The sequence below is a fragment of the Notothenia rossii genome (assembly GCF_949606895.1).
Source record: "Notothenia rossii genome assembly, chromosome: 12".
Lineage (NCBI taxonomy): Eukaryota > Metazoa > Chordata > Actinopteri > Perciformes > Nototheniidae > Notothenia > Notothenia rossii.
The window spans coordinates 15,575,631-15,594,536 of NC_136911.1; the positions used below are offsets into that span (position 1 = coordinate 15,575,631).

The following is an 18,906-nucleotide window of genomic DNA, read 5'->3' on the forward strand; positions in this document are numbered from 1 at the left end:
TAGATTGACATTTTGGGAAACAAGCTCATTTACATCCTTTCCAAGAGTTCCCTGAGAAGAGAAATAACACTGACTATTAGGTAGAAAACTGGAGCCAAAAGAGAATTAGCATAACTTAGCTTTTTGTAAAGACTGCAAACAAAACGTAAAAATGAACCTGGTGTCAAGGTGAGTGAAGCAGGCAGGACCCGAATTTAGAAGAAACTGAAAATACCTTTATTTCAAGGTTGCAAAAATTGAATAAACAGAACACTACCCATGAACACAGTCATAGACAAACAAGAAACCAACAATGACAGACAGCAAAAACAGAACTTAAATACACACAAGACTAATCAACGAAACAAGAGACAGGTGAGGAGGGAGGACAAAACACAGGGGCACCAGGTGAACACAATCAAGTAAACAGGTAGGAGGGAACAGGTAGGAGGGAACACATACAGACAGGAAACCAAGGAAATATCTAAACAAGACAAAACACAACGCAGACAGAAAACAGATCAGATCTTGACATAACCCCCCCTCAAGGGACGGATCCCAGACGTCCCAAAACATCAAAAAGAAAATCCAACAAACGTTCAAAAATCCAACAAACGTTCAAAAATCTAACAAACGTTCAAAAAAACAACGTCCAGCAGGGTGGGTGGAGGGGGACCGGATGACGGACACAAAACTAGGGCCACCAGGGTGGGTGGAGGGGGTCTAGAGGACGGGTTTTGGGCTGGCAGCCCAGGAGCACAGCGGAGGGCCCGGAAGGGATCTTGGGCGGACGGCCCGGGTGCAAGGCAGAAGCCAAGAAGGGGGACTCGGGCGGACGGCCCGGGGGCAAGGCAGAGTCCAAGGTGGGGGTCTGGGGCAGACGGCCCGGGGGCAAGGCAGAGTCCATGGAGGGGCGAAGAACACAGTGGGCGAACTCAGGGGGCCGAGCATGAGGGCGAAGCAGGCAGCAACGGAACAACTCCTGAGGACGGGCAGGAAGGCGCTGACGGGACAGCTCCGGAGTCCGGGCAGGACCCGGTGTCGGCCGGACAGGAACCGGAGCCGGTGGGACAGGCTTCGGCAGGATCCCCCACGGAAGAGGACCAGGAGTTGGCAGGACCCCCGGCGAGACAGGTGACGGCGGGACCTCCAACGGAACAAGACATGGGATTGGCAGGACTCTCAGTGGCACCTCCAACGGAACAAGACATAGGGCCGCCAGGACCCCCGGCAGAAGAGTAGTCGGCGGGACCCCCAACGGGACAGGACATGGAATTGGCAGGACCCCCGGCAGAAGAGTAGTCGGCGGGACCCCCAACGGGACAGGACATGGAGCTGGCAGGAACCCCAGCGGAACCTCCAACGGCACAGGGCATAGGGTTGGCAGGACCCCCGGCAGAATAATTGTCGGCGGGGCCTCCAACGGCACGGGACATAGGGTTGGCAGGACCCCCGACAGAAGAGTAGTGGGCGGGGCCCTCCAACGGCACGGGACATAGGGTTGGCAGGACCCCCGGCAGAAGAGTAGTCGGCGGGGCCTCCAACGGCACGGGACATAGGTTTGGCAGGACCCCCGGCAGAAGAGTAGTCGGCGGGGCCTCCAACGGCACAGGACACAGTGTTTGGCAGGACCCGCGGCAGAAGAGCAGTCGGCGGGACCCCAACGGTACATGACATGGGGTTGGCAGGACCCCCGGCAGAAGAGTAGTCGGCTGAACCCCCAACGGGACAGGATACAGGGTTGTCAGGACCCCTGGCAGATGAGTAGTCGGCGGGACCACCAACGGGACAGGACACGGGGTTGGCAGGACCCCCGGTAGAAGAGTAGTCGGCGGGACCTCCAACGGCACAGGACATAGGGTTGGCAGGACCCCCGTCAAAAGAGTAGTCGGCGGGACCCCTAACGGGACAGGACACAGGGTTGGCAGGACCCCCGGTAGGAGAGTAGTCGGCGGGACCTCCAACGGCACAGGACAAAGGGTTGGCAGGACCCCCGGCAGAAGAGTAGTCGGCGGGATCCCCAACCGGACAGGACATAGAGTTGGCAGGACCCCCAGCGGAACCTCCAACGGCACTTGAGTAGGGACTTGAGTGGAGACTGGAGAGGGGACTCGAGAGGGAACTTGAGAGGAGACTCGAAAGGAGACTTGAGAGGGAACTCGAGAGGTGACTTGCGTGGTGACTTGAGAGGTGACTTGAAAGGAAATTGGAGAGGGGACTTGAGAGGTGACTCGAGAGGGAACTCAAGAGGAGACTTAAGAGGGAACTCGAGAGGAGACTTGAGAGGTGACTTGATAGGGGACTTGAAAGGAAACTGGATAGGGGACTTGAGAGGTGACTCGAGAGGGGACTCGAGAGGGAACTCGAGAGGGGACTTGAAAGGAAACTGGAGAGGGGGCTCGAGAGGGGACTTGAAAGGGGACTAGAGAGGGGTCTTGAGAGGGGACTAGAGAGGGGACTAGAGAAGGGTCTTGAGAAGGGACTAGAGAGGGGACTAGAGAGGGGACTAGAGAAGGGACTAGAGGAGGGACTAGAGGAGGGACTATGGCTGCTGGGGCCGGAACCAGGGCCAGAACCATGGCTGCTGGGGCCAGAACTGGGGCCGGAACCCTGGCTGCTGGGGCCAGGACTGAGGCTGAAACCATGGCTTCTAGGGCCAGAACTGGGGCCGGAACCATGGCTGCTGGGGCCAGAACTGGAGCCGGAACCATGGCTGCTGGGGCCAGAACTGGAGCCGGAACCATGGCTGCTGGGGCCAGAACTGGGGCCGGAACCATGGCTGCTGGGGTCAGGACTGAGGCAGGAACCATGGCTGCTGGGGCCAGAACTGGGGCCGGAACCATGACTCTTGGGGCTCGGGCTGCTAATCTGGACTTGCGACTCCCTCTCTTAGGAGGCTTTTGGAGGTTCCGTGGACCTCCAAAAGCCAGACGAGTTCGAGAGAATGGCTCCTGGACAGGAGCAGGAACTGGGGAAGAAGCAGAGGTTGACTCCAGACGGAACACACCGAGGCGTATGGTGTCAGGTTAGGAATTGGGAGGCAGAGAGCTAGCATGCCTGGGGCTAGCAGGCCGGGAATCACACACAGAGAGGAAATTCAAAATCCAGCCAGGTAAGAATTTCACCAAGCCTGGTTTCTCCGTAGCCATCTAGTGCGCCTCTGCCAGAACAGCCTCTCGCTGCTGAACACCGGACGCTCCCCTCCATCGATCAGAGCAGTAAGCCAGAGAAAAGGGAAAATCCAATCATTCCGGCTCAAATGGATCTGCTGGGCCCATCCTTGGTTGGTTTCTTCTGTCAGGGTGAGTAAAGCAGGCAGGACCCAAATGCAGAAAAAACTGAAAATACCTTTATTTCAAGGTTGCAAAAATGGAATAAACAGAACACTACCTATGAACACAGTCATAGACAAACAAGAAACCAACCAGGAGGGAACACACAGGCCCTGTCTCAGGTCGACTATTTTAATTTCCTCGGTCCTCGGTCCTCGGTCTGACCGGAAGTTGATTTGTCTGCGCCATCTTGAGTACCGTCCCATGGCTCTTATTTCTGCCGGAGGACCGAGGATTGAGGAGCGAGGAGCGATAATGGAGGAGCGATAATCGAGGAACCACCAGTCCATCCTCCGATGAAATCCTCAGATACACGCCCCGCCCCCTTACTGTGTATCGCTCACTGATTGGACGATGCAGTGCATGCACTGATCTCATGCTTCTTGTTCTTGACATGAGAGCAGTACCCCAGCGGAGTGAAGAAAATAAATGAAAATCACGAGAGTCACTCCTCAGTTTAAACTGTGTTTTGTTTCAATTCATTTAGTTACAAATATGTGATATATCTGAACAACAAAGTGGTCAAAAATCTTTTTATTCATTTATTGGAAACATTTTCATGATCGCTTTTTTCGTTTTATATTTTCATTTACTGTCATTTCCATTCAGTCAGTCATTAAGTGCTATTAAAATGTTAATTTGCTACATATCCACACAAAAGAATACAAGTTGCAATCCAATTACTGTTAATCTAACTGGGTTTTGATAGATAATATATATCTTTTTCTTCTCTCAATTATTTTATTTCTATTGTGCACTAATAATCAATATTAATCAAACTATTGTTCATTTATACATTTTAAGAATGGCGTTTATCTTTTTTGAGAATGAGTTCTTATTTGATTTTATTTATTGGGGTCTACAACAGATGATACAAATGTGTGTGTCAGTAAATGTGTGGCAGGGGTGTTTGTGAAAATAACGGGGACAGAGCTGCTGTCAGACGAACAGCTGTGCGGCGTCATCACAAACAGACGTCGCTTCACTTGACGCTCCGGAGGAAAGGACGTCGCTTTGCTCTTAAAACTCATTTCCCTGCTTCTCGTGGTTTCCTTGCGTCCCTCCATGCTTCCCTGGAGGGAGGGACTAAACACAGGGAAACGACGCAAGTGAGGGAAGCAAGGATTTCATTTAACCGACCTGAGACGGGGCCAAAGACAGGAAACCAAGGAAAGATCTAAACAAGACAAAACAAAACGCAGACAGAAAACAAAAGACAGATCTAGACAAGAAAAAACACAACACAGACAGATCGTGACACCTGGCTCCGCTTAGCACCTATATTTAACATGTTGTAGGCTATTTTTGTTGAATATACAAAGAATGTATTATTTTATGGTGGATTACTTCTGGAAATCACTGCTCCTGCAAGCACCACCTTCGGACCGAGTCAGGCGAACCAATCCTGGCTTTAGCTTTATGTTTAGCTAGCAGTTATGAGACTGGCTGGTCTGCGACAAATGTGATTATTTTGCAAAATGCTAAACCTTTTTCTCTAATTCTCTCCTATTTCCTCTGTATTCACAGTTAAACATAAGTATTACATCTTTCTTATTTGTTTAGATTAATTTTTTTGTGAATATTTGGTCGTGTAATGTGTGTGTTTAGCACAGAATCAATCCAGAACAAATCATGTACAAACAAGATAAGAAGACTGACACTTAAACGCTGCAATTGATATAAAAGATCAAACTTATGGAGGATAATATCCAAAGCTAAACGGGCAATGAATAATTTAATACACCAGTGTGGGTCCAGCTCTAATTAAAACAAAAACATAACTCATGTATACCCTTTTAGCTACATGTTTAGTAGTCCATTAATATTTAAAGACCACCAATAAATTTAAATCATATCTCTCTCTCCACAACAAGCCAAACTTGATTCTTGTCTCTATTGCAGTGATGTAAAGATTGTTTTATGATCAGGTCTATAGGGCAGTATATGATATATATTCCATATAAACACGGCCCTCTCTTCTGAGCATGTCCCATCAAAATGTTCTAGACATGCCCTGAAGGGATTAATGTGCAAAAGCTCTTAACTTAAATAAATCCCACTTTATTCACACAATCTCGTGCTCAGCTCCTCATGCTCCAGTAGTATTCCCTGAGTTATCCCGTTTTCAGGGGTTAAAGGGATTCAGAAACCACAAGTTCTCTCTTTCAAATGTGCTGCTTGAGCTGCAAAACAGTGTGTATGCAATATAAGTATCGTTGAGTGTGGGTGTTGTTACTGTCACATCATTAAAAGCTGGGAGTAGCCTAAGCTCTGGACCCAGAAGGCCAGTCACGTAACATCCCTAGACATCTGAGTAGAAGGACTAAGGATCAGATTAAAGTTTAACTCATGCTAGGAAGGTTGTGACACACACCCTCATCCATGTGTCGATGAACCCGTGGTTTACCTTGACTCTGAAAGCTGATTTTAAGCTCTTTGGGTAATAAGGTTGGAGAAGGGATCTAGCCCCTGGCAAGTGACGGCAACAGCAGCTATGCTCAGGCTCATGTCACCTCCTCCATAACAGTTACATCTCAGGTACTGTAAGTCACCCTGACCCCCCCGAGGAGACAGGTCCCTTCAGTAAATGATCACGACCCGGGCGACATCATTAGGCAGCAGCTGTGTGACAGCAGATTGATAAGCAGAAACACTCAACAGGGAAATGCTTACAGTGCTTTTAGAGGTGACAGGGATAATATGAGCCATGCACTTGTTATTCTCTGCGGAGCGTTGCATCATTTGTACGCTTCAGCTAAAAATCAAGATTTGTCACAAACCAAGATATGGAGTTTGGATGCAGCGCTGAGCTGCACTCGTCTTGAATTGTTATCATTTCTAATAGACCATTTACCATGCTTCACACTTGAACTTGAGCAAAGTTTAGCATAGTTTATCAAGTGCAACTACGCATAGCAAATAATCAAAAATATTTAGGTTTATACTCAGTAATGGTGTGAGTAATGTGAGTTACTTTGTATCTTTGAATTTGTATCTTCATGGTTTATTGCACTTATTGTAAGTCGCTTTGGGTAAAAGTGTCAGCTAAATTAAATGTACTGTAGTGTTAAAGTATATTTTGTAATATCAGTGACTTTAAAACAGTTGCCATTTTCTTCTGAGTCTAACTCTATGGATTTCCTATATTTAAGCCTAAGGCCTCCTTTGTTCTGATTGATTACTTTAGTCACATGTGATTAAGAAACAAGGAAGTGTTATTGTTGTGTATTGGCGAAGTGGGGATAACAGTGAAGTCCTGCTTGTGAAAGTTATCTGCTTACATCAAGCTGTTTCTTCTAAATATAAGTGATACGACCATATTGCATCTTCAAAGCCTGTTTTTAAAAGGACCATGAATTTGGAATAAAGATTTGTATGCTGAGAAAAAGAATCAGAGTATACAAACACTTTAACGTGGTCATATACAGAATCAGAATCAGAATACCTTTATTAGTCCCACAGAGGGGAAATTTGCAAACGTTTTAAAAAGTTGTTTAGCACTGAAGAAGTGCAGGTATTGACCATATGCTATGGAATGCCTGCTAACAATTATCACAGTTCTTTAGAATGTCAAAAGAAGGATACACATAAAAATGTCCACCGCTTTGAATGGGAATGTCATTGTCTATCACTCTCTATTTCTGTAACTATGTTCCAGGAGAGAAAGGAAAGCAGTGTACAGCAGGGGGCTGCCATACTGTGATTGTATGCAGTGTGGCCATTTTGTGGTGACCTTTATCACCAGGGAGCACTAATGGAGAGTTTAGGTTTTCATAGCAGTGTCAAAACTGAAATCATGATTGAAATTGTAAGAAAAATTGTTTCCAAAATGTATGTTTTTTCTATTGAAAGAGTCAATATTTAATGTAGATTATCAGTGTGTAAATTGGACTCTGAATGTGTTGTTCTTATCTTCTCTTCAGCTGACAGTTACTATCCTCCAGATATCTATCCAGAAGTTGTGACAGCTTTGATGGGCTTCTTCCCACAGTCGATTTCACACAATCCAAAGGAAAAGTTTTGCAAAAAAATGTCAGGTCATAACAACAGCTAGAACAACCATCAATCGGCTGACAAGCGGCCATTAAACCCGGTTGAACTGTTGATGTGAAGTCACATCACCAAAAATAGTCTGATGGAGCTAAGAAAAAATTATAAATAACCGCTGAAGGGGAAAATAAACACACAAATATAGGCGTTTACTGTGGGGAGGTGACATCTGAAAAGGTCCAATTTACCGACATTTTTTGTGTAATTAGGCGTTGAGGTATTTGTGGCAGCATACGGACTTTAGCAGCTGCAGTCATCTATCAGCCGTAATGCAAAAAATACTGCTTTTCTAACTGGATCAGCAAAGCCTTACAGAGGAAAAAGTGTGGGTTCGTTTCCATGGTGAGCAAAGCTAATAAGCCATTGTTGAGTGACACAAACGGAGCTCAGAATTCCCCTGAAAAAGTCATGCTCCAAGCACCAGCCATCTCTCATTTTGCCTTGACCCTCCACGCGACCCTCCACTATTAAACACCTCTATGATTACTATCTTGCCTTTACGTCAGAACGAGAAGCGAGGTGTAATTGCCCTTGTCTAGTGCATGAGATTGTTGCTTCTCCGATAGAAAAGAGACAGCAGGCCTCCTTCATTTGCCACGCAATGAAACTCATTCGCAGAATATATAGCGAGGTAATTGAGCGGTGAATTACTTTTTGCATCAGCACCACTCAATGACACTGATTCTGATGTAGTAATATATTATCTCCCCCTTTGCGGTAATTTATCCCTTAAATGACATACAATGGAAAATGAACATTCTCCTGCTTTATCAGACCTAAAAAACAACCTATCAAATTTCACAAAAGCAACATTTTCTTTCCTCTCTCTCTCTCAAATTGTGTAAGGGTCAGGCCTTTTAGAAAGTACGCCGGGACTTGGTGATTTTTCATTATGTAAAGTCACGTAGGCCTATCTAAGTTTGACTTTAGAACGCTGTCATTCCCTAAAGAGAAGAAATAAATGATTTTCACATCAAGTAAAGCAATCAGGCGCGGTTTAACCGGGATCTCCAAAAATGTGATTATATCTGCTATAATTGAGACACCTCTCCCTAGGATTATACTGTCGATGGAGGGAAAACACATTTATACGTGTGATAATTGGAGATAGATGGAAAAATAGATTGTCTAAATGGAAAACGGGCAAAGAATATGTACATGAGATGGACAAAAGATAACAGTCGACCAGAAAAAAAGAGGACAATCTTTATTTCAATCTTTCAAACCTGTAATAAAGTGTGACAATCTCAATTCCAACCCAAAGAGGAAGTTTGGCAGAGAATGGTAGGCAACTACAAAGACCAGAAGGCAAGGCGTGGGCATGGTTTCCTTTAGTGCAGTTTCACAGTAACAATACAGATAACTTCTGTATATTTAAAACAACAGGTGTGCTTAGGTTGAGGTTCCTAAGTTGATCAAGTTACAATATTTACTGAACTATAAAAGCACAATGAAATGAATAACAAATCGTCAAGTGTATTACTCAGCTACTGTACACTTTTTTTTAACGTGTATGAGAATTGAAGATGACCCTTTCACGATATTGATTTAAACAGCTTAAAACATGTAGAACTAACCGCAAAAGATCATCTTAAGTCAAAGTCTATATAGGAGTTCAGTTGTGACTATAGGAGAAGCGATTGAAAGCTCAAGCTAAAGTTAAGATGTGGACTAAGAGTTAAGAATGATTTAGTCATGCCACAGTTCCCAAGGTCAGGGATGAAGCTAATGCTCATTCATCACCATGTGTTAAAGTTCCCTTGAGGGAAAGCCTGTTATAAACTGTCATTGCACATTTCAAACTTTTAATTACTCTGCTGCACTGTATGTTAAATATAACGAATTAATGTTTCATATGAATAATGTAAAATAAATGCAGAGTGAATAATAATCTGGCAAACCACTCTGGAGGAATAGTTTGACATTTTGGGAAGAACCGTTACTTGCCGATAACAATTAAATGTCTGTCTGATGGATATACAAACAGAGCTAGCAGCTGATTAGCTTAGCCTAGCTTAGCAAGGAGACTGGAAACAGGGTGAAAGAAATCTTTGACTGTGATTAAATATTTGAAAGAAAAAAAACGCCAACCAGCTCACTAATGAATATAATATATTGTTTGTTTAATCTGTATAATAACACTATTGTATAAAATATTGTGGCTTTACTGGAGGTTAGCCAAGTTAAATGTGCAGGTGCAGTGACTTCCTGATAGGCTATTCCCTGTCAGTATCCAGGCAACAAGAAAACACACACCAATTCTATACAATAAAAAGAAATGTAATTTTAAAAAGTAAGTGATATTATCTTTTGAGAGAATCAAGATAGCTGTTTTCCCTTAGTCATAGTGTTTGTGCTCAGCTACGCTAACCACCTGCTAAAACTAGGTTCATATGCTTCCCTTCAGACACACGAGTGGCTTCAACTTTCCTATATAAAGCTTGGCAAAAAGTGAATAAGCATAAATATTTTTAAAGCATTTTTATTTTTGCTAATGCACTAATCACGAGTGAGCTTTTAACAGTTGATGAAAACATGCTTTTGTCTCCATGGAAACCACTGTAAATCAAATCTTAAGATTGCAACCTGAGTTTCGTGTTAACTTAAGGTTTACCTTTAATATAGAATATAATGAAAGGTGTTCTCAGGAGCCCCAAAATCCAACAGGATGCACTCAACTGTGCATTTAAAAAAAAAAAATGGTATTACACTGGGTGCACTTTTCATGAAATAAGCTTTCTACTAGAATCCGAGAGCAAGCTCTAACCTCTTCTTGATTCAAGCTACAACATACACTTTAGTCATGAGGGAACTAAAATAGGATTGAGATTGATTTCTGAGCCTTAAGAAAACTAACAATAGGGGGTTATGACTGACACAAAGCAATGAAACTAAGAAGAAGGAAGACAGGCTTCATATTTTGTACGCTCAGTGTACATCTCAGTGCATGAGGATTTAAACTTCAACCTGCCTACTGAATTCAATATAGCAGCCAGTGATGGAGGACAGATTGAAATAAGGAAACAGAAAGAGCCAGTCTATCTGAGCAATATGAGTTGCTAAAAGCTGCAGGAACTACTGATGCATGTTATGACTGTCTGATGTACAGGTACAGACCTTCTACGCAAGGAATTCTGAGCAGGTTTCATGTTGAAAAAAATATCCATATGCCATATTCTAGTATAAGACAGACTGATAGCCATTACCACTAGGTTTTTTCATCAACTATTTTCATAAATAGACAGTAACAGGTAGCTGGCGTTTGAAATGAAGTAAATTGTTTGACTATCTTGGCACTTAGCACCCCTAGAAGTAGAAGAAGCAGAATAATTATTTTCAGGCAGTAACATACAAAACAAAAAAGCACAGACTTATGGCAAATGTTCCTTTTTGGGCACTTTCTTTTTCTACACACTTTAATCTATCACTTTGGGTAGAAGGTAGGAAGCAAACTAAATCATTCTGTGTATTCAGTTTCAAGATGTATTCAAGACATGGATTCTGAAAGAAAAAAAACGGGAAAAAAGGACATAATAGGGGCATTTAAGTGGTAACAAAACAACATGGGAAAGGGTATACATCAAAGGGTAAACCACCGTTTGGTCGATCGTAATAAATAAGTGGTTTGTTTGATTCACAGTCATTCCTTCTTTTGAACATTATGTTTTAAACTCCATCATTAAAAAGCTTTTATTTTGAAACATGGCTTCTCTCAGCAGCTGGCCTTAAACACAGAACTGGAAGATGGGAAACCGTCTGTGCTAGAGGGGCTTCGAGGGGAAGTGATATGAAAAACAAAGAAGCAGAACAGTAATACATCGATATGTCTTTGAGTTTCATGTCACCGCATTTGCCTAGGCCTCTCATCCTCTCTCCGGTGGGAGCCCCTGTGTTAATCGGTTTTCTTCTCTTCGGGATCCTTCTCCCCTGCATCGTCTTCTTCGTTCTCTTCATCTTCGGGGCCCTCCAGCTCAGCGGTGCGTTGCCTCTCCTCGTCCTCGTCCTCCTCGTCCTCCTCCTCTTCATCAGTCAGGCCCTCCCTCTTGAGCGCATCCATGTCATCTGAGCCATCATCTGACTCGGCTGTGCAGATGCCGTAGCACATCAGGCTAATTACACCCAGCGGTAGGCCAAACAGGAAGCAGCCCAGCATCGGAGAGCTGCGGAACACCGACTGATGTAGGAGAGCAGGAGACAAAAGATGAAAGGAAGACAATGAAAGGGGGACGTGTGAGGGAGAATATGGAGACAAAAAGGGAAAATCAATGGGGATGGGTTGAGGGAAATAATGGAGTAAATGAGGAAAGCACAGAAGAGAGAAAATATTAGAATTTTGCTGCACGATTAAATGTATTTCAGAAGAAAAGACATCCAAGCTTGTTTACTTAAACCACTATGAGAATGGACTCTGCAATTGTCTTGAAACCCTTTAAATTGCTTAATCTTATTAAGTGAAAGGCTGCATGAAAAATGTTAGTTAACTAAAAGTATGCAAGTATAATCAAGCAAAAGCACTACATGATATACTATATTAATGAGGCCTTATTATGCTTTTTGGCATTTTCCCTTTCTTGTTGTGTGTTCTATATGTTTTGGTGCATGTAAATGGTTTGCAAAGGCTCAAATCCACAATTCCCTCCAGAGGGAGTTTCTCTCCCACACACTCTACCTGAAATGCATGGTGGGAATCCTTTGTTTAATCCTGTAATTATATAATAATAATGATAATTGTGACGTCTGTGTAACACTCATACTTCTTGTGGCTTGCGCTCTAGAGAACACATTGTATGTGAGGGAGGGGCATGTCTAAGAGGTTGACCAATCACAACAGAGCCGGACAGCTAACCAATCAGAGCACACTGGGCTCTGGTTTCAGACAGAGGGTGAAAGGAGTAGAGGCACAGAATACAAAAAATATGTACCTGAAATTGAGCATAATTGTTCCTCTTTAAAAAGTAAAAGTACATTTTTCACTTAAAAGATCCAAATAGTTGCCAATAGATTTTCTGACAATTGTGTCACTTTCACAGTGTATCTTTAGCATAAAACAGCACAAACGTGAAGTGAGTTATCAGGCTGTTTAATAAAGGGGTTATGTGTCTCTAAACAGCCAGTGTTTACAAGAGTAAAGAGCCTAAGCTATTAGGGTTGAGTGAATTCAAAATCCTATTTAGAGATCCAAATGTGTTTGTGAGAAAAATTGCAGGAAGCCTTTTACTGTTTCAGTGGAGACTGTGCATTTTGTATTCATTCATTTATTCATTCATTTGCATTCTGCCATTAAGCTTTGTGAGAGTGTTTAGAAGGCAGGTCACAAATCATTTGCAGAAACTCGGGCAGGCTTTCATATTTAAGCATTAATTACATTTCTGTCATGTATTTTCGCAATGTCTGTATTATATTACACTGTGGTGTTCCGTCTTGTAATGTGCTGTCTTGTTTGCTTTTATTTTGTTTTACACTGATGACCAAACTGAAGAGTGTTACCCTTTTATCTGTAATCCTTTGGTGTATTGAACATTCAGTTTGAACTGAAATAAAGAGAGAAATATCACTTTTTCAAACTCAGGCAGAGGACCAACTTCATAAACAAGTCTGTCTGAAAATATGTTCGGTTCTAATAGGCTTACACGTCCTTGCTACACAGTAAAAAAAAAACACAAACATCTGTAGCTTTGTGTATATGAGCTGCATATGTTGTGAATGACCGTTTTTTCTTCAGTAAAATAAAGTATTCTATATTTTTCCTCTTCACTTATAACCTGTAGAATCAATATAATTGAGTTTCCGGTAAATGAAAGTGCCTCTGCATTAATCCCCAAGGATCAGATAGATGAAAATACAGTAACTGCTCAAACAGCTCAATCACATCCATGTCTCCCTGAACCTGCATAGAAAATGTAACATTTCTGGGACACTCCACTACCGCGAAACACGATCCCCGCGGGCACAACAATGTCCGAGTCACTGAAGGACAACTTCCTCTTTAAATGATCTTGGTGACAAATGAGTCATTTGGCTTTAGTATAGCAGGATACATCAGAGACAATGTACCTAGAAGGGAGTATTCGGTCACAACTTCTGTCAGGCACCGAGCTGAGAAGAAGAGAAATATTCATGTTGCCTCCAGTCATTGCCACAGGAAGAGGGATGGTAATTGCCGGTGCCGTGTGATGCTAGATGAGGTAGAGATGGGTATGCTATGCTAACACAGCTGGTAATGAGTCATAGCGGTTAATGTGGCTGCTTCCTCATGCTCCTGTCAGACGTGCATTCAGATAGGCTCTCCGGGGACAAGGTGATAGCTGCTGCCTTTCTGCTTCGTATCATATCGAGACACCGTGCTGATGCATGCATCTCATCACATTTAAGAAAGGAAGAAGAAAATAAAGGTTTAAGACAAGCCCTCCGAATGTAGGTTACTTACTCTTGTGGAGCTGCTAATGAGAAACAAATAAAACCCTGCACACTTTGTTCTTATACAGCTCAGAATAATTTTTTTTGTATAAAATCGTTCCACTGATATGAACTATGAAACCGGATCTGACAACTTAAAAGTTAAAACATTCAATAAAAACATTCTTCTCACTTCAAGGTCAACTTCTAGAAGTCGCTATACCTTCAATTTTCCACCTCTTCCAGAATAACATCTATAATTTTCCTTTAAGAGTTCTCCACATCCCTTTAAGGACGGCTTTATCTGTGGTTACAGTACAACACAGCTGTATTTACATTCCCATCACACCCGTAGTAGAAAAAAAAAACACCAGTTGCCTTAAAAGAACCAAGTACTTAGAGTCAAAGTGGGAGGAGAAGCACGTTCACCCTCCTGACCCTGTCTACTTGTCTTCACTCCACCTCATCCTGCTGCTGTGTTTCCTGATTCTCTTTTCCCGTAAAGTGTTTTCTGCCTACATTGCATATTCTGGGCCGTTCTCCCAGTCTTGTCCTCTGAATGTTGTTTTTCTTGGACGGGGAAAGAGCAGGGCTCCTGGGCATTTGCAATATACAGTATTTTACCTAAATTGGCAAACACTGACAAGGTGAGGCATGGTGTGAAGCATAAAAACAAGTACAAGGTGTTCAGGAGCATCGTAAAAATGAATGGTGTTTGGGTTGGGCAGCAGGTTACCGTAGTAAATCAAGATGGGAATAATAATATTAGGCTGATACTCAGGAATACTTTCTTTTTTTAATCAACAGTGGACCAATGACAAAGCGTAATGTGAATTGTCATACAGACAAACCCTTAAAAAGATATCTCACCTGAATTTGTGGTTTGTCTTTAGTTTATGAGTGTTTTAGAATCTTTCAGCTCATTGTTTTGGTCATTTCTTTGTTCACTATTATTGCTTTTTCTTCAGAACCTCAACTCCATATTTATGCAAATGTCGTTAGGTCAAACAAATTGCCTTATTAGCTTTGTCTTAACTTTATTTGTAGGCTTTATTGCACTGATTCCAAGTGGCCATAACATTCAATGAATGGCAGTTTACCTATATGTATACCCTCTCTAATATCTACAGAAAATAAACTCGTAAAATAAAACTAAATATATCTGAAATATGTGAGTTTTAAAGATTTAATCGAGTCAAAAAAGGTAAACCTGAATTTGTTAAAATATTTTCTATTGCCGTTTTCAGTGAAACTCATGATGCGGTATTCTGATGAGGAACATGTTTTGACCTATTTTGCAATTAGATAGATAGATATATACTTTATTCATCCAAAAAATAGGAAATGATTTGGTTCCAGCAGCATTGTAAAGGGTTAGGCAAGTTAAAAAGATACAATAAGACAAATTGAGTACTCAGTCGTCTCACTAGGCTACAGGAATATATAGAAATATAACATCGTCACATAATGGCATTGGATTGAATATACATTATAATTGTGCAAAACAGCTATTGTGCAAATTGTTCTGGGTTGGTTTGGTTTAAATGAACCTAACCTAAATAACCAAATAATAATAAAAATATGATTATGATATGACACATTATTGTATTTCAGTGACATTGTGCTTGGGAAATGTTCTTCGTGTACTGTTGCTACTTAAAAGAAACTCAACAACTTACCATAATGGTGGATCTGGCATCGAAGGCCACACGTTTGATCCTCTGAATGAAGCCGTCACCTCCATTCGCCTGCAGGGAGACACACCATTTATTTAATACAGACGGATGATGTACATTTCCCCTCTGTGGGACTAATAAAGGTATTCTGATGAGTTACTGTGTATTATATGTTAAACCATTTGATAGAAGGAGTTAGGGACAATCCCTAATTAACACAACAATTATCAATTTGTCAATTAAAACTTCTCAAACTACTCACGCAGTATGCTCCCAGTTATCCAGGACTTAATGGTCAGTAGTACATCCCAGACATTTAAAATATTGTTTAATTAGCCGCTTCTCTGCACAAATGACCAGCTTCTAGTTTACTCAGTCCAGCAGTTCTCTGTCTGAGCTCATTTGTGAGCAACAGCACCTGGGTAGCCAATGGGTGATCTGTCCCGGCGCTAATTCATCAGGATGGCCAATTAGTGAGCACTGACTGAGCAGGACTACTGTGAGTGCGCTGAAATGGGATGTGTTTTTTCTTTCGTGGAAGCAGCTGTTGCATAGACCTATGTTTATGCCGTGCGAGGACTGCATAAGTAGTTTGAGAAGTTTTATCAAACATTTGTATGGCATTGTAGATGCCTTCTTATCGCAAAGGATAGAAAGCGGGAAACTGAAGCTTGCCTATGTACCACAAGAGCAGAAATCTGGGAAAAGGAGATGCTTTTTTTTAGGAATTCCCTTAGAATCAGCATGGGAGATTTATGCAAATGTGTTGTTCGGGACTCAACAGGAAAAAAATAAATCAGCTTTTCGTGTTTCCCCAAGAAAGGATAAGACGCCCATGAAATCTAGCTTTTACAATTTTTCTGTCCAGTGTCCATTACTTTGTGTATTTCTACATGAAGCACCAACAAGCCTCATGGTAGATTTTACAGGCATGACAGGAAGACACGGAAACTGTCCTTGGTTTCAATCGGACTGCAGAAACATGGAGGTTTCCGTGGCTGCTTTTTTTGGTGGGAGGAGGTTTGTTTTACCAAGCAAAAAATAGCCGGGCCAAACAGCCAGAGGTCCTGTCAATGTTTTCCAAGAAAGAATAGGACAAGACCTCTGGCTGTTTGGCTTATGGTTTAATGCATGTGGTGACTTCAGTAGAGGAAAGAGATGACATTTTATTTCCAGATTACAGAGTTATGGTTTAATCTCAGTGTTTGAAAAAATTATTATAGGTAATCCATTCAGGAAGGGCAACAGTATGAAATAGAAACATGCAAAAGGAGATTACAAAAAAAATGCCTCATCTGCTAGGACAATGGACTTAAAATGCAAGACAACATGCCTGATTAATGGAGACCACTGGTGTGATTACAATGGGACAACATGCAGGGAAGGGAGGGCAAGGGGCTACTCTGAGCTGAATGCATAAACAGAAAGCAGCGGAGGGGGGGAAGAGGAGAAGATCTGGACCTGTGCAGAACCGTTCAAAACGCCGTTGATGAACTGGACCAGCTGCTCCATGGTCTCGATGGGCTCGCCGGGCAGGAAGTACTGCTCGTTGGATGTGTTGAGGATGATAACGGAGGGCACCGTCACCTCGCTGAGGAAAAACAGGAAACACAGCTTTTAATCTTCCTAACCCCGGCGCCTTGGACTGCCGTTATCAAAGTGCATCGTTAGATCGGAACAAATTGTGATTCCTTTCAAGAGGAGATTGCAACAGAGAGAATAAAGTAGCAAGATAAACAAACCCTTTGTACTCAGAGCAACCTAACTTTTCCCATGAGCATTATTTCTAAGAGAGGAGGGGTTTTTTTCTGTCTGAGGAAAAAGGCGAAGGCCTATTTTAGAGTGGCATTTCTTCTATCTTTTATGCATACAGTGCGCCACTCAGGGGCTTTATGGGTCTGTAACGGTCACAGTTAAAGAGACCTTTACAAATTGCTGCTGACAAGTGAATTGCTGGGAGTCCAGAGGAAAGCATCCATACTGAGACACATACAAGACGTATACAGAGACACTGCACACTCCCCAGTCCACTTATTTCCACAAATCAGCAGAGGAATTACAAAACACAGTGCGATAGCGAACAAGGTCATATAAACAGGCAATCCCTCTTCCGGCGTCTCGCACAGCACCAAACCCTTGGCTTAGATAAGGTATCCCAATGCTTAGAACACACACATATACACGGTCCATCACGACACCTCACACCCCTGCAGTGTTACTCAACCCGGCAACAAATTGCTCACACACGCATCCATCACTGTCCCCATGCTGCGATCAGGAGTGCAAACACACACCAATGCGGAAGAGTCATCAACGCCTCCACACACACACACACACACACACACACACACACACACACACACACACACACACACACACACACACACACACACACACACACACACACACACACACACACACACACACACACACACACACACACACACACACACACACACACACACACACACACACACACACACACACACACACACACACACACACACACACAATGAGGGCGCAGTACACCTGACATCCAGCCCACTCCAACAGATGGCACCCATTTAAAGTAAATATGGATTAGCCTATCCACCTCTGTAGGTGGTGACGGCTGGGGGTTTGCAACCCATAATGAAGGCTCATATACTGTACTGTATAGAATTATAGCTGGCAGGAAAGACATATTCAAGTCATTTCCCTCACCACTGCCAAAACCAGCTGCCATACTGTATAATTAGGGGGATTATCTTTTTCCATTATTATTATCGTTATAGAATTATTCGGATTTAATGCATGTTTGTTTTGATATTAAAAGAACAATTTTAAGGCGGTCACAATATCAGATTTTATTAACAACATTATTGTACTATGAATATATACATTTTTAGTGGTGTAGAGGGATTGTAACCATATTTTCACACTTTATTATTATTTATTTATATTTATTATACGCTGGATTATTAACACAATATTATCATGCGTGTATAACTAACATGATATAATGTTTGGGTTATGTTATTGACAATACTTATATCATGACCCCTCAATATTAAAATCTAGTAGTACGGTACAAAACAGGAGGTCTTTAGCTTAGCATAAGCATAATTGCACTTTTCCTTAAAAAACTAAAGTGGTTTGCTTTATGCTGAGAGTTAGATAAGAAGCATAAACACAGAACATAGGAACACAAAGCACATTCAATTTAAAGCTGATCCTGCTGAACAATATTAAAATCTATTTGTAGTCCAATCCTTTTGGGGTATTTTAATGTTGTTGTTTTTGAGACTGGCTCATTATCAGCAATTCATTAATGTTGTCTTCTCCACGTTTTTGTTACTGGAGGCATTTTCGGGGCTTTAATTATTGCAAGAGGACTTAATTAAAAAGCTCACCGTAAACAGAAATAATGATTATCACAATGTGTCCAGAAAAATATATTTTGGATGCACTGATACATAAAACCTGGACCATCA

General features: G+C 42.3%; 1 protein-coding gene across 1 annotated transcript in view; it reads right to left on the minus strand.

Annotated features, from left to right (window-relative positions):
• Window positions 1-8,553: 8,553 nt before the first annotated feature.
• The window catches only part of tmx3b (thioredoxin related transmembrane protein 3b), a 30,727-nt gene continuing 20,374 nt past the window's right edge, over window positions 8,554-18,906 (minus strand). The window contains exons 14-16 of the mRNA XM_079662167.1: window positions 16,895-17,024; window positions 15,437-15,505; window positions 8,554-11,535 (exon numbers count right to left, since the gene is read on the minus strand). Coding sequence (XP_079518293.1) covers window positions 11,254-11,535; window positions 15,437-15,505; window positions 16,895-17,024 — 481 coding nt within the window. The 3' untranslated portion in view covers window positions 8,554-11,253. The remainder of the gene's footprint in view (window positions 11,536-15,436; window positions 15,506-16,894; window positions 17,025-18,906) is intronic.